Consider the following 16,688-nt stretch of genomic DNA (forward strand, 5'->3'; position numbering starts at 1 on the left):
TTAATTTTTGCTTTTGTTTCCCTTGCCTCCAAAGACATGTCTAGTAAGAGGTTACCGCGGCTCAAAGAGGTTGCTGTTTGTTTTCTCTTCTAAGATTTTTATGGTTTCCTGTCTCACATTTAGATCTTTCATATGTGTTTAGTTGACACTAAGAGTCAGTAATTAAGTTAAATTGAAACTTGATTAAAACTTTGTTCAGCTTCTCTTCCCTCTAATCCACATAATCCAACTATCTTCAGATTTTCTTTCTTCCTCTCAGTCTCCCTTGCTTCCTTTTGAATACTTTCTTGGCTATATTTAAATGCTTTAACAACACTTCTCTTATCCACACCCAAATTCTCTTACCCACCTCATATCAAGAGAAACAGGAATTGTGGCTCCTGCAGTTCCAAAAAGAATAATCTCTTCTTTCTCCTTGCTCCTTAGCACCTGACCTGAAATGGTTAGACCAGCTCTGTTCAATAGAATTTTCAGCAACGATGGGGGCACCTGGGTGGCTCAGTCAGTTAAGCATCTGACTCCTGATTTTGACTCAGGTCATGATCTCACGGTTTGTGGGTTTGAGCCCCTTGACCAGCTCAGTACTGACAGCCTGGAGCCTGCATGGTATTCTTTCTCTCTTTCCTTGTCTCTCTGCTTCCTTTCCCACTCATGCTCACTCATGTTTTCTCTTTCCCTCTCTCTCAAAATAAATAAATAAACAAAATTTTTCAGAAAAGATGGAAATGTTCTAAACCTGTGGTGTCCATTATGATAGCCACTAGTCACATATGGCTATTGAGAACTTATAATGTCAAAATCTAATTTTTATTTAATTGAATTTTAATTAATTTAAATGTAAATACCTACATGTGACTAGTGACTACCATATTGGGCAATGCAGCAGAAAATACTGAAAAATATTTATTCTTTGGATGACAGCTATAGGAACTGATCTTTGGCAACTCCTTCCAATACAGAACCACAATCTCCCCCATTCCCCCTAACAGCAGGAGGGCACAATAGGAGAAAGTGATAAGGTAGCTTCTAGGTGTTAGAGCTAGGAAGATAAACTTGTGTGTATCACAACTTTACCTGAAACTATCATTGTGTATAACAAACTGATATGCACACATTGAAACAGGCTTTAAACAATTGCAAAATATATTCTTACATTGAGATTTCCTAAGGCAAGTTATGCCAGCAGCAAGGCTGGCTTCCTGGGTGTGGGAAGCCTGGGACCAGTCACATAGGTCCCCACACTTAGTGAGTTAACTTGGCGTAATACTTTGCTAACACCATCTTGAAATTCTTAATAGTTTTTGAACAAAAGGCCCCACATATTCATTTTGCACTGGGCCCTGCAAATACTGTAGTTGGTCCTGACCACAGCATTTTGGTAAACTCTTGTGTTATGCCTTTCCCTGTGTTTAGTTGTTTGTTGGTATTTAGCAACTACTTATGGGTTGCCTGAGTGTCTCAGTCAGTTAAGCATCTGACTTCAGCTCAGGTAATGATCTCACAGTTCATGTGTTTGAGCCCCACATCGGGCTCTCTGCTGTCAGTGTGGAGCCTGCTTCTGATCCTCTGTCCCTCCCACCTCTGCCTCCCTCATGCCTTCTCTCTCTCTTTCAAAAAATAAATAAACTTTTAAAAATTCTACCTAAACACAATAAAATAACTGGCTGATTCTCCAATTCCACACAACACTCTCCTGAGTGAACTTTCTCCAGTCTCTGAGAGGTAAAGAGAGGACGTGACAACAGAAGAGCTGCCATCTTTCTGGTCTCAGATAACTATCCAGAAAACTGGGGAAACAGTGATTACAATCATTTTGGCATCTTGCTTAGCAGGAAGCTGGACTAAATGGCATAGAAAGTCTATTCTTATCTTGTAATTCTATATAATAATACCTCTAATTCACTAAATTATTTCTCTCAAAGAAAGTTAATGGAGTAGTCATAGTGTTATACCATAATGGTTTCCAGAATGCTTTCGTTCCGAAATCCATAGACATCTGAGCCACAAGGATTTTATATGAACAGCAGGGAGGAAGAGTACTCATTTGGTTTACAAGTGTTAGATGTGACTTAGAGGTTATTCAAGTATATGTAGATTCTTGACTCATAAAAATTTTGTATCCATAGTAATACTTTCTGACAAGCAGTTTCATGAATTAATCCTCATGGAATTAAATCTAGATGCTCCAAAATTAATAAGTGCAATGCAGCTTCAGTTACCAGCTGATCCCAGCATATTATCTTTATGCCTAAAGACCCAAATTATGCAATCAACCCAGGAGAAAATGTATTCGGCCCTACTTGTGTCCTGGTTCACAAGGAGCAAGATCTGACATATGTGCTACCATCCTCCCCTCTGATAATGGAGGGCATCACTAACAGATCATCCATGCCTTTGATCATATGGACTCAAAAGTCTTCCCACCACAATACCCCAGGCAGTCACTACGAATCAACTGGAGTTAGCATGAAAGATGAAATTTTGTTACCATTCTTGTATAAACTAATTAGGTAAAAGGTTTCTCTAAACGTCTTAGAAGTGATTTTACATGTTGAGATGAGTAAGTCTCAGTGAAAAGGTAGCTTCTCACACCTCCATCTATGGTTATGCCCATTATCTTCTGACTCTGAGAATTAGGGGATGATGACAAGCCATCTTCTTAGGGTGATATGATGAAGAGTACCAATTCATCAGTCAAATGATACATTAGACCACTGCCATGCACTAGACGGATTATGGCTCAGATCCTCAATGATGATTATAAATATATAAATGAAAGATGGGGTGCCTGCATGGCTCAGTTGGTTAAGTTCCCAACTCCTAATTTTGGCTCGAGTTATGATCTCAGGCTCATGAGATTGAGTCCTGTGTCAGGCTCTGTTCTGACAGCAGAGTCTGCCTGAGATTCTCTCTCTCACTCTTTCTGTCTCTGTCTCTCTGTCTCTCTCTCTTTCTGTCAAAATAAATAAATAAACTTTAAAAAATAATTAAATGATAAATGCAAAAAAAAATTGTGGAAAAAATTCCTGATCACAATTCCACATTGGTATTGGATGAATTCAGCTATAGGATCTCAGCACTCAGTGCTCGCTTTGGCAGCACATATACTAAGATCTTAACACTCAGAGGCTGCAACTTTTGATATAATCGTAACTCCCCCAAAAATATTTATACTCAAGTACTGCTTAGCACATCCAAGAAGTTCAATGAACTTCAAGTAAGTTAAATGCATAGATACACACCCAGATACATCATAGTCCATATGCTGAAAGCCAAATATAAAAATAAAATCTTGAAAGAAACGAAAGAAAAGTAACTCACCACATACAAGAAAACCCGAGTGATATTAACAGTTGACACCTTCTCAGAAACAATAGAGCCAAAAGGCAATGGGATGACATAGTTAAAGTGCAGAAAGAAAGAAAATAATAACCAAGCATTTTTTATCTTATATCTTTCACACATGAAAGTGAAATAAAGCCATTGGTAAATCGCACTGAAAGAATTTGTTGGTTGCAAACCCACCTTACAAGAAATACTAAGTTCTTTAGCTTAAAAAACAAGTAATCCCAGACACTAAGTCAACACACACACACGCACACACACACACACACACACACAAAGAGTACCAGTAGAGGTAACAGCATAATTATAAAAGACGGTATAAATGCCTATTTTTTCTCTTTTCTTCTCTTAAGGATTTCTTTTGTTTTTATTATTTTTTAAAATTTCCCCTTTAATGTCCACTTATTTTTGAGAGAAAGAGACATAGCATGAGCAGGGGATGGACAGAGAGAGAGGGAGATCCAGAATCTGAAGCAGGCTCCAGGCTCTGAGCTGTCAGCACAGAGCTTGACGTAGGGCTTGAACTGGCAAACCACGAGATCATGACCGGAGCTGAATAATACTCCCTAAATTGATCTACAGATTCAATCCAATCCCTATCAAAATCCTACTGGTTTCTCTGCAGAAATTGAGTAGCTAATCCTAAAATTCATATGCGGGGGGGGCGCCTGGGTGGCTCAGTCAGTTAAGCATCTGACTCAATTTTGGCTCAGGTCATGATTTCATGGTTCAGGTCAATCCCACATGGGCTCTGGGGCCTGCTTGGGATTCCTTCTCTTCTGGAAACTCCCTACTCATGTTTGTTCTCCCTTTCTCTCTCTTTCTCTAAATAAATAAATTAATACCCTTAAAAAATTTTTAATTCATATGAAAATTCAAGGTCCCAATAGCTAAAACGATCTTGAACAAGAAGAAAATTGGAAGACTCATACTGCTTGATTTCAAAACTTATTGCAAACGGTGCAGTTGTTAAGTCAGTGAGTTACTGGCATAAGGTTAGACCTATAAATGAGTTAAATAGGATTGATACCTAGAAATAAATTTTTACATTTATGGCCAATTGATTTTGATAAAGGTGCCAAGATAATCCAATGCAGTAAAAGTAGTCTCTTCAATAAAGGATGCTAGAACAGTTATATAGTCATATTCCAAAAAAATAAAGTTAGATTCCTATGTCACATCATGTCCAAAAATTAATTTTAAATGGACCAAAGACTGAAATGTAAGATTAACACTACAAAACTTTTAGAAAAAAAGGCATAAATCTTCATGATTTTGAATTAAGCAATAGTTTCTTAGATATGACATCCAAAGCACAAGCAACCAAAGGAAAAAATTAGATAAATTGTACATAATCAAATTAATAGCTTTTGTGTAACAAAGAAAACCATGAATAAAGTGAAAAGTCAACTCACATGGGAGAAAACATTTATAAATCAGATGATAGGAACTTGTATGTAAAATATATAAAGAGCACCTTCAGCTCAGTAATAAAAAGACAAACCAGTTTTTAAAAGGAGAAAGTCTCTGAATAGACATTTCTCCAAAGAAGATATACAAATAGCCAATACATACATGAAAAGATATGTAGACATCAGGAAAATTTTAATGAAAACCACAATGGTATCACCACTGGGATGTCTATTTTCAGAAGACAAATAATAACAAATGTTGGTGAGGCTGTGGAAAAATCAGGACTCTCATATACTACTAGAACAAATATAAAATGATACAGTCACTTTGGAAAAGAGTCTGGAAGTTCCTTGAAATGTTAAATATAGAGTTATCATATAACCCAGAAATCCTACTCCTGGGTATAACCAAGAAAACTGAAGACATATGTGCACACAAAAACTTATACATGAATGTTCAGAGCAGTATTATTCATAATAGTAAAAAAGTATAAATAACCCAAATATCCATTAACTGGTGAATAGAGAAATAAAATGTGGTATATCTGTACAAAGGAATATTATTTGACAATACAAGGAATAAAGTATTGATACATGCTATAACATGAGTGTAACTTGAAACCATTATTCTAAGTGAAAAAAGCCAGTCATAAATGACACATAGACTATATTATTTCACTTATATGAAATATCTAGAATAAATAAATCCATTTGGACAGAAAGTAGATTAATGGTTGCCTAGAGATGAGGAGTTATAGGCAAACAGGGAGGGGTTACTAAGGGGTATGGAATTGTTTTTGAAATGATGAAAATGTTTTAAAGTTCATTGTGGCAACGGTGCACCACTCTGTGAATACACTAAAAACCACTATTGTACTTTAAACTGATGCATTGTATATGAATTAGATATCAACAAAGCTATTATTTTTAAAGCTTATGAAGGAGGGCAGGAGAAGCAAAAAGAAAAAGCGGTGGGAAGAAAAAACTGATGGAGAAAGAGAGGGAAGCTTCTTTACTTAAAAAAAATTTTTTTAACATTTATTTATCTTTGAGAGATGGAGAGAGACAAAGCATGAGTGGGGTAGGGGTAAAAAGAGGGGGAGACACAGAATCCAAGGCAGGCTCCAGGCTCTGAGCTGTCAGCACAGAGCCTGATGTGCGGCACTTGAACCTATGGACCATGAGATTATGACTTGAGCTGAAGTTGGATGCTTAACCAACTGAGCCACCTAGGCCCCCCCAGCCTCTTTAAATTAGAATTAATAACAAAGAGGAATCCACACAGAGAATTTGAGGAAAACACCAGGGGAAGAAGTAGAGCTGCTAACTTGGGTGTTACTTGCATGCCTTTCCGAGTCCTCAGTCTCAGTTTCCTCATTTGTACATTTATAAGTTAAACTCATCATTAAATTTCTGAAAGGTCTATGTTTCTCTCGCATCCCTGCCTATCTCCAAGGGGCATAAGCATTTGGACTACTCAGTCATTCTCTCTGAGCTTCTATTATAAAATGGATTAAAAACAAGAACTCTGCTCAGTCAGCCTGCCAGAATGTTCTATGCTCTGAACTCTTTCCCCATCAATTTTCACTCCTCAACTCTCTTTTGACCCTTGACTTTTGGTGCTTCCAAAGCTAACCCCCAAATTAAAACAAGATCCCTCGGCAACTCAACCTTGGCCCATCCTACCTGGAATCTCGTGTGTCTGGGATGGTGCGATTAAGGGGCAACTGGTTACTGAGGTAAACATTGTAACCAAACTTCTGGAAAAGGTTCTCGGCCTTTTTCTGCTGGATGTCAGAAAGGCCCTCACCCCACTGACTGAAAAGCTGTGAGCCTGGGAAGAGTATCTCTTTGGGTTTGTGCTTCTTGGTCTCACTTGCTTTGACTTCTGATGCCTTTTGAACAGGATGTTCTTCATATTTCACCCTCTCCACTGTGCTGTCCATGTTTTCTTGTTGGCTCATACCCAATTTCATACTTTCTTCTGCAAATGAAGGGCAGGGGAGAAAATATACAGGTAATCCTTACTTATGGGGGCATTGTTTTCCATCCAAATTTTCTTGAAATGTTTTCCTCTCCTAATTCTGAAATGTGCACTCTCTTGTACCAGAGGATGCAGTATGTCAAAGGAATTTGTCAGAGCTATTCAAGGCTGTCATGTGCACTAGAACACACCTCTCCTAAATCTTTATCAGAGCTTTTCTATCCTGAGTTCCACACCTATAAGGCTCTTTTAGGAACTATGACTTGAGAAATAGATTGATAATGAGCTAATTTTTTTCAGAATAAAAGCCAAGAAACACATGAAAATTGTCTGTTATGATTATTTTATTTTATTTTATTTTTTTTTTGTTATGATTATTTTAAAATGTACGTATTCAAGTTTACCCCCAAATCAACTAAATCAGAATCTTAGGGTCAGGTAGAGATAGAGGAAAGAAAAGTTATCAGAATCTGCATCTTTAACAAAATCAAGGAGTAATTTTTTTGTACTATGGAATTTAAGAAACATCATATTATAGTATCAGTGGCTAACAAAGGCAAATCTATTTCAACCTCCACCACTATCCACCATTCCCTTCACTTATATATTTGATTTACCTTGCTTGATCATAAGAATGTCTTCAAAAGTTTGTTCAGAATACAGAATCCCAGATCTCCACCAGAGATTCTTTTTTAAATATAATTTGTCAAGTTGGCTAATATACAGAGTATACAGTGTGCTCTTGGCTTCAGGAATAGATTCCCATGACTCATCGCTTACTTACAACACCCAGTGCTCATCCCAACAAGTGTATTCCTCAATGCTCATTACCCATTTTCCCCTCTCCCCTGCGCCCTCACCCAGAGATTCTGATTTAGTAGGTCTGGGGCAGAGCCTGGGAATCTGAATTGTTAACAATTGCTCCAGATAAATCTAATGGTCACATTAATTTGAGAAATACTGTCTTTACAAAATAAATAAACAAACAAACAAACAGTGACAAACCCAGACAGAGGACACTTTTATGCTGATGAGCCCTTCTAGGATCCATGTCATTAATAGCAATTATTTTGGAAGATTGGCCTACAAATTTCAGAGCATTTTTCCATCCATTATGTATGTCACCATTACAAAGTCTGTAATGAGTGAGAAAAGTTGTCAGGGAAGTCAACCAGAGAAATGTTAGCAGAGGTAAGAAGGCAACCAGGTTTTCGTAGTAAGGTAAAGGGCTACTGTAATAGTCTTCTGACTTTCCTCAGTCATACCAAACCTAAAACTGATTAATATTTCCCAAGCCCAACACAGATTATGACACTTTTCAGCATTAAAACCCAAAATGATAATCAAGGCAGTCCACCATAAGGACCCACTTAGTTCCCATGAATCCTCCCTAAACTCACACTAAATTCCAACCAGACCGATAGGATCACCTTCTAGCCCATCTAGTACCTTCATGCAAATTAGAAGAAAGTTTTTGGATGATTGCAGCCTAGGGGCACCAGTTTGATGAGGGGACTGTCCTATTGTGTGAATTTCCTCTGGGTGGTTGCAGTCCCCATGCCACAGCACAAGGCTTGGTGAGAAGAACATGGGCTGAATTTCAACTAAATGTATATACAGAACCTAAAAGGGAAGAAGGCAAGTCCTTGCAACTTAGAGGAGGACATTTGAAAGGTGGCATAAAACTGGCCCAAAGGGAAGAAGAAACAATCAGGGAGGTGCTTAAGGCAAAAAGGAGGATGGCCAAAGCAAACTCATAAGAATAATTTTAAAAAGGATCATGTGAGGGGCACCTGGGTGGCTCAGTCAGTCGGGCGTCCAACTTCAGCTGAGGTTATGATCTCACTGTTCGTGAGTTCAAGCCCCACATTGGGCTCTGAGCTGTCTGCACAGAGCCTGGAGCCTGCTTCAGATTCTGTGTCTCCCTCTCTCTCTGCCCCTTCCCCGCTCACACTCTGTGCCTCTCTCAAAAACAAATAAAAACATTTTTAAAAAGACTCATGTGAGTACCAAGCATATTTGGTCAAGTGGAAAATAAAAATGAGAGCAGAATTTTTATAGTTTTCCAAATTGATTAGTATTTTTAGTCAAACTTTTCTGTACTAAGTATATGAGAGTCATAGGGTGGTCTTGGGTTCTCTGTGCCTTTGAATTCACTTAACGTTCCTCTTGGGGAATATCTGATTTTTCTCTTTTATCACTGCTGCCAATGGAAATTGTTTAGACCTGGACACCCTAGAATCAATCTGAGGACGTAAGTGCAGAGTCCAACAGGATGAACAGTGTCACTAGATCATCCCCATGACATATGGAAACTTTCCAGGACCCAAGGGGGGCACACCCAATGGTGTCTCTCTGGTGAGACTTTTAAGTACCCTTATGGAGGTTCCAGAAAATTGGTTTAGAGTCTTAAATGCCTCCCACAATGATCATTCTGTGTTTGCTTTTGTTCTTGATGGTTTACATCATTTGCATAGGCAACCTTATTGACTTGCAGATTTTTGTCAATCTCCTTGGAGGCAATGAGAAACCAGAATGACTGGTAAGTTAAACAGGCTTTCAATTTCAGGAATCCCTTTAGGAAAGAAGAGCATTTGTGATCTGAAAACAGGGCCCAGAAGACATTTTAAATTTATCTCAGGTGGTAGGGAGTCCCTGACACCGTATCATTTTAAAGTGAATAAAATATGGTTCCCATATATGGTTTCCCATATATTCCTGAGAATATCAAGAAAAGGAGGAACTGGTCATTGCAAAGAAGGAAGGGGAAGTACACACGATGGCTCTGGGTGGCTCTCAAGGCATACTGTGTCCCAACCGAAGGAAAGAATAGCCAGGCTTTAGACAGAAGTTTTGCTATTGTTTTGCTATTTTAAGGCCAGAGGAGGCTAAGCCAGTAGGATGAGCCCTGGGGTTGAGTGAGACAGTACTGATGTGGTCAGGGTGCCCTGGTGAAGCTGCACTAAGAATATTTTCATAGTTAATGTTAACCCACTGGAGTGCGCTCGAAGCTGGGGCTTCTGGCTTTGACAATCTTCTCTGTGGTTCACCTATTTTCTTGCCTTGTATTCCTTTTCCCTTCATCCTTGTCTGCCTATCTTCTGTTCTCTCCTCACATTTATTTATTTATTTATTTATTTATTCATTCATTCATTTAGTAATTTCTACATGCCAGGTACAGAGAATAGAATGATAAGACACTCTATAAAATACTCACTATTATTTTAAGGGTTGGTTAGCCCTTATGAAAGTTGCCTTTCAGAAGCTTGTACCATAAGAAAACATGGTGAATCTTATGAGGGAGGAGGTAGACAGCACTACTATGGTGCTTCCTTCTTTCTCCCCCCATCTTGTTTTCCTCTTTTCCTCCAGTCTCCATATAAATTCTACCTGTTGCTCTTCCTGTCTATCCTTACGTCTATCCCTTGGTCTCATCCTGAACCCTGACAACACTCAGTTCTCATTGTAAAAAGCACATTCCCCAACTCCAGGCACCCATGTACACACACCCATACATCTGTGAAGTTACTTCTCTGCTCACGCATTCAACACCTCCCTTCAGGCACAAAAGCATTAGATCCTTGTCACTTGGGAGTAGAGGGAACACAGCTGCTTCCCCTCTATGGAGTCAGATCCTGAGACATAAAATTCAGAGGGATTAGGGTTCATGGTGAGCCAGAATAAAAAATAAACACCAGAATTCATGTGAAGAGGTTAAAATTTGGTAAACTTTGAGAGCATCATGCTAAGTTGATTAAGCCAGACAGAAGATGGTAAATACTGTATGATCTCATTTATACATGGAATCTAAAAAAGGGGGAGAGAGATGGGGAGGAACGAGCTCAGAGGTAAAGAGAGCAGATTGGAAGTTACCAGAGGAGGGATGGGGGGGGTGTAAATGGTTAAAGAGCATTAAAAGGTACAAACTTCCAGTTATAAAATATAATGTACAGACTGGTGACTATAGTTTATACTGCATTTGCATATAAAATGTTGTAACTATGTGATGATGTATGTTAACTAGATTTATTTTGGTGATCCCTATTTCATAAAATATATAAATATTGAAACATCATGTTGTATACATGAAACTAATACAATGTTTGATGTCAGTTATACCTCAATTTAAACAAGAGAAGGTAAAGTGTGATACACTTCAGTTTACAGAGCATTTTCTGCATATATTTTACAACCATGTGAGGTCCAACAGGTAACCTCTTATCATCTCCATTTACAGACCAGGAGAGACATAAGCACTTGCTTATCGTGGCCACATCAGTATTCAATCTTAGGTATCCTAACAAGTCCCCATTAATTTCTGATGGGAGCTCACAGCAGCATGGAAGGGAGATTTCTGACCCAGAGATTGTCACCTCTGTTTCCCAGTCCTGCCACTCAAATCTTAAGGACAGGCTGTGCTTAGTTATTCCTCAGCCTCTCAGGGATTTTTATACTGAGGCTTAATCTCCCTGACTGCATACATGTACCTGTGATCATGAGTGTGTACAAGTGTACACACACACACACACACATCATATAGACACATCCACCTCCCCTCCTCTCAATGACTTGCTCTAATTCCTACTAATTCTCACATACCTCCCATTGGAGGGTTAGAATTCAATGTCAGATGCTTAGTTGAGTGATTGAAAAATGATAGTCTTTCACTCATTTTTCTCTCCATGCCTTTAAACACACACACACACACACACACACACACACGCACACCATCCCTCCAAGTTAATGTTATAAACTTACTCAGATGCTTCAAATCCACCTCCAAGTGAGAGAGTCTCTTCATCACTGTCTTGTTCCATTCAGACAGAGGCAAATTAAGCTCCTTTTGAAGACTTCCCCAAATCAACTTTTGTAAAGTCCTCTTGGTATAAAATACCAGGAGGACATTGATGGCAATAATCAAAGTCAGCCCAATGCAGAGGATTTTGAGGACATTTCTCCGGGACATCATACCCTGCCTCTAACACTGCCACTCCCCGTGGGGCTGAGTGTGTCACTGCCCAGGTAAGCTAAGGATCACAATCCGCTGAGCCTTGTCTCTGCCAGCTGCTGCCTGCTAAGCCAGATATTCTTTGACTGAGAAAGCTGTCATAAGCTGCCTGGCTTCTCCCTGAGCAGTGTCAGGTGTGTGGAGTGTGCTGTGGCATCCATCCAATGACTGGGAGGGCATCTGGGCACAACTTGCATTATCTTAGAAGTCAGGTTAATGGTTGCTCTTAGCCTGTGGGGTCAGAGGCTTTCCTCTCTGTGTTTTATTTGATTTTATGTTGGTTTTTCATACTCCCTCTCTCTGATAAAATTACCCTATGAAAGGGCATATGAGGTCTTGTCCTGTGAAGCACAGGAGATAAATAATAGAAAAAGGAATCCACAAGATGGGGATCTTCTGTACTATCTGCTTTTCGAGAACAGGAATCACATCTCAGATGGTTTTTAAAAAAATTTTTAATGTTTATTTTAAAAAGAGAGTGCAAGCAGGGGAGGGGCAGAGAGAGAAAAGAGGGAGACACAGAATCTGAAGCAGGCTCCAGTCTCTGAGCTGTCAGCACAGAACCAGACGTGGGGCTTGAATTCATGAACCGCAAGATCATGATCTGAGCTGAAGTTGAACGGTCAACTGACTCAGCCACTCAGGCGCCCCTCAGATATATTTTTTAAATCTAACTCTACAGGGTCTTGAACATAGTATACGTACAGCAAATACTGGTTCAACAAGCTTGAGGAGAGACTTTCCTGTTGGCTCTACCTAGAAGGGGGTGGATGAACTGGAAGCAGCCCCTGGGGGTAAGCCCGAGGGGATGGTCCTGCTTCACTGGTTCTGCCATCTGCATGCCATCTGCACAGCCCCATACGCTGTGGTTCTACTCTGCCCCAGCCTCCAGTAACTTTTCTGCTTCCACACCTCACATTCACTATGTTTGGATAAATCACCTAATCATCATCATTGTAGACTGAACACTTCAAATTGTTCCCCAGAGCCAAAAGCTCAAAGTTGTCATTCTAGTGTTGCGTCTCTCCATAATTATATCCTCCACCCTGTCTCAGTCTCTTGGACACTTCACTAGGTTCCCAAACATGCCACCTGCAGACAAGAGCCAATGTAGACATGTGAATTAAAGTAAAGAAATGTGGATTTTGGAAAATCAGGTAAAATGAAAGAGGACAAAATGAAAAGTAATCAGGTTGTTTGTTTTGTTTTTCATCAAAGTCTTTCCCATGCTCTCACCTGCAAATTGAAGTAAAAAATAAATAGGGGCACCTGGGTGGCTCAGTCAAGCGTCCAACTCTTAATTTCGGCTCAGGTCATGATCCCACAGTTGGTGAGTCTGAAACCCCGCCTAAGGCTCTGCGTTGACATCACATTGCCTGCTTGGACTTCTCTCCTTTTCCCTCCCTCTCTGCCTCTGCACCACCCCCAAATAAATATATAAACTTAAATAAATAAATAAATGTTGCATGATCATTTCCATTCCTGGCATGAAATGAAGTAGATCCACTTATCTCTATTCCTCTACCTCTAAGAGCAGCTAAAAACTCTGAACATTATACATAAAATATACATAAGAAGGCTCTGAAAGGTGGAGAAAAGCAGGCAGATGGGCTGGAGATCTTGGGAGCTGAGGAACTATAGTGGTAGTTTCCTGTGTTTTCTTCTCAATATACTACACTGGATGTTGGAGAAGTTGTTAAACTGTAAATGTCTGTGAGAAAAGATAAGAAAAGCCAAAGGAACAGGAAACGGACAACCCAGAGACACAAGAAATATTTAGATAATGACTGACCTACTATAGCCAAACAGCACTGGAAAATCTGCTGTGCCCATCTCATCAACAAAGACTATGTAGGCGGCTTCAGCTTCCATTCTCACCCATCCCTCTCCAGAGTGGTGTCAGAGAAAGCCTAGTAGGGAAGCCATAACTTTTATCCCTATTCCTTCATGATGCCAGTAAGGGAACAGTAACGAAATGGCTCTCGCGCCCAGCCTAATGGTGTCAGCAGAGGCCTAATGGGGGACCTGAACTTTCTCTCTCAGCCAGTAAAGTGAGGCACCCCTTCCCCCTCAGGTATCAATGGAGGGGGTGCACCTGGGTGGCTCATTTGGTTAAGTGTCTGACTTTGGCTCAGGTCATGATCTCAGGGTCCATGAGTTAGAGCCCTAAGGCCAGCTTTGTGCCAACAGCTTGGAGCCTGCTTCAGATTCTGTGTCTCCAGCTCTCTCTGCCTCTTCCCCACTCATGCTCTGTCTCTCTGACTCTCTCTCTGAAAAATAAATAAACATTAACAAAAATTTTAAAAAAGGAATGAAGGAGTAATCAACACTTTCTCAGAAAAAAAAAAAGACTTTGTGGCTAGTAGGTCCATCCAAAAGAAAGCTACAGGGAATTATTTTCATAGTGAAGAAATGACAGAAGAATCTTGGAACATCCAGAAGAAAGAAAGAATAAAAATATGAATAAATATAAAACATTTTCCTTCTTCTTGAGTTTTCTGCTGTTGTTGTTGTTGTTTTAAGTTTATTTATATTTGATAGAGACAGAGACAGTGTAAGCAGGGCAGAGACAGAGAGAGAGGGAGAAAGAGAATCCCAAGCAGGCCTCCCACCTTCAGCACAGAGCCCAATGCAGGGCTCAAACCCATGAACTGTGAGATCATGACCTAAAACAAAACCAAGAGTCGGGTACTCAAGTGCACCTTCTCTTGAGTTTTCTAAATTATGTTTGACAGTTGACATAAAAATCACATTGTCTGATATGCTTTTCAATGTATGTGGAGGAGGTATTTAAAACTATCATATTATAAAGGGAAAAGGATAAAGAAACTTAAAATAAGATAAGATTTTTATAATTCATGTCAACTGATAAGGTAATAACAGTAGTAGATTATGATAAGTTATGTAATGTGTAGTGGTGATGAACTCGTTCTAAAGTATCTTGATTGTAGTAGTGGTTGCAGAATCTATACATCTGGTCAAATGGCATAGCAGTAGACACACACATTATCAATGTCAATTTTCTGGCTTTCCTATTGCACCATAGTTATATAAAATATATCTTTTGGAGGAAACTGAATGAAGGGTGCACAGGAGTATCCTTTAGTATTTTTGCAAATTTTTGTGAATCTATATTTATTTCGAAATTAAAAGTTTTTCCCTAAAAAAGGTGTGATCCTTACTCTAAACAAACTTACTGCTAATGTACATCACTTTCTGAAATTACAAACTCGTTATTAAAAACACACAGAAGAGGCAGACCCCTGGCTGACTCAGTTGGTATAGCATGCATCTCTTGATCTTAGGGTTGTAGGTTCAAGTCCCATGTTGGGTGTAGAGATTACTTAAAAATAAAATCCTGAAAACACACACACACAGTTAGTGGTTACCTTTAGGGATTTCAGGGGCTAGGGCACTGGAGGATACAGGTTGGAAGGAAAATGACTTTTCACTTTACCATTCTTTATATATTTTAAATGTATTATATTATATGGATTATCTATTAAAAATAAATAAAATGATAAAACTTTGCATCATGATCTTTGTCACTTTATTGTTTTCTAGAATAGAACAGAGTTCACTCAGCTGGAGAGACTAAAAAGTATTTCTTTTCCCTATAGTCTTCATCTGCAACAAAAGAACTAGTTGAATGTCTTTGTGGGAGTACTAGCTGCCCACTCCTGCATCCAATCGCTGCTCAGAACACTGGAGCAGGGATCCTCAAATGTTCAAGTCCATAAAAATCATCCAGGTAGATTGAGTGATTTTACCAGATATATTGGTAAAATGTAGATGTCCAGGTCCCAAGCCTACAGATTCTACTTCTGTAGGTCTATTATGGGACCCATGTATCTACATTTTAACAAGTGCTTTACACAGATAAGTTTGCAGCTTGGCCCCAGAAGCTCACAAAGGCATGGGGGAAATGAACTAATTTACGATGAAAATCAGTGTGATTAGAACCCTATTGGAGGCATCAACATGAGCCAAGGGCCACAAAAAATCAAGTAACACTTCTGCCTGGGTATGCAGCATCTTAAAAGGTATGTAAGTTTCAGTCCCTCCAGAAGAAGAAATAAGTATGAGGAAGGCTACAGGGAAAGGAAAGTGCAAATCATTTTAGTTAGGACAAATAGCTCAAAGTGGTCAGAATGTTGAGGTGAGTACCACCATAAGAATAATAAGGGTATTCACCTCATTTTTGTTTCTAACAGCAAAAAAAAAAAAAAAAAAAAAAAAAAAAAAAAAAAAAAAAAAAAAAAAAGATAGTAATAAGCTGAACTAAATGTCCAACCACCAGGGAATACTTAATTTGATACAGTAATGGCTAAGTGAATTATGTTATTTCCACTCCATAGAATATTCGAATGTTATGAGTAGCAAGGAGAGACTGTTGGAGAAAGTATGGATGTTAGAGTAAGGTGATTCTATACTCACTAGCTAGGTAAACTCAGGCGTTATTTCACCTCCTTCTGCCTCATTTTCTTTATCTTCAAAATGGGGATATATAACTCTCCTTTGCAGCATTGTGACATTGAAATGAGATAATCTTTGCAAAGGGCCTGGTTTATTCAGTAAAGATTATATATTATCATTTCTGTTATCTTTGCTAAAAAGTTTTCAAAGCCCATCCTAGAACATGAAAAACTGCTTAGAAGAGAATGCTAAGTGAAGAACAGCCTATAAAATGGTTGAGGTAGTCTGAGCTTCCTAAATGAGATTTTATAAATGTCTTCAATAGTGCCATAGTGCTACTAACAGCCAAAATTAATTTGACCCTTGCAATGTCTGCTGTTTCAGGATTCCATGCTTCTGCAAAGACTCAAGTATTTCTGAAAGACCCTGAGGGATCTCATCAGAAGTAGTGCAGACCGGCTTCATGTAGCATCTTCTACTTTTCCTCCTTAGCCCCACCAGTGGGTGGTCTCTCCACCAAACA

The 16,688-nt window shown here is 39.1% G+C and overlaps 1 protein-coding gene across 1 annotated transcript in view; it reads right to left on the reverse strand.

Moving 5' to 3' along the window:
- The window catches only part of GALNT8 (polypeptide N-acetylgalactosaminyltransferase 8), a 47,873-nt gene extending 36,163 nt beyond the window's left edge, over positions 1–11,710 (reverse strand). Inside the window, exons 1-2 of the mRNA XM_077759023.1 lie at positions 11,500–11,710; positions 6,444–6,741 (exon numbers count right to left, since the gene is read on the reverse strand). Of these exons, the coding sequence (XP_077615149.1) occupies positions 6,444–6,741; positions 11,500–11,710 (509 nt within the window). The remainder of the gene's footprint in view (positions 1–6,443; positions 6,742–11,499) is intronic.
- Positions 11,711–16,688: the final 4,978 nt, after the last annotated feature.

The sequence above is a fragment of the Crocuta crocuta genome, unplaced genomic scaffold (genome assembly GCF_008692635.1).
Source record: "Crocuta crocuta isolate KB4526 unplaced genomic scaffold, BGI_CrCroc_1.0 scaffold72, whole genome shotgun sequence".
Classification (NCBI taxonomy): Eukaryota; Metazoa; Chordata; class Mammalia; order Carnivora; family Hyaenidae; genus Crocuta; species Crocuta crocuta.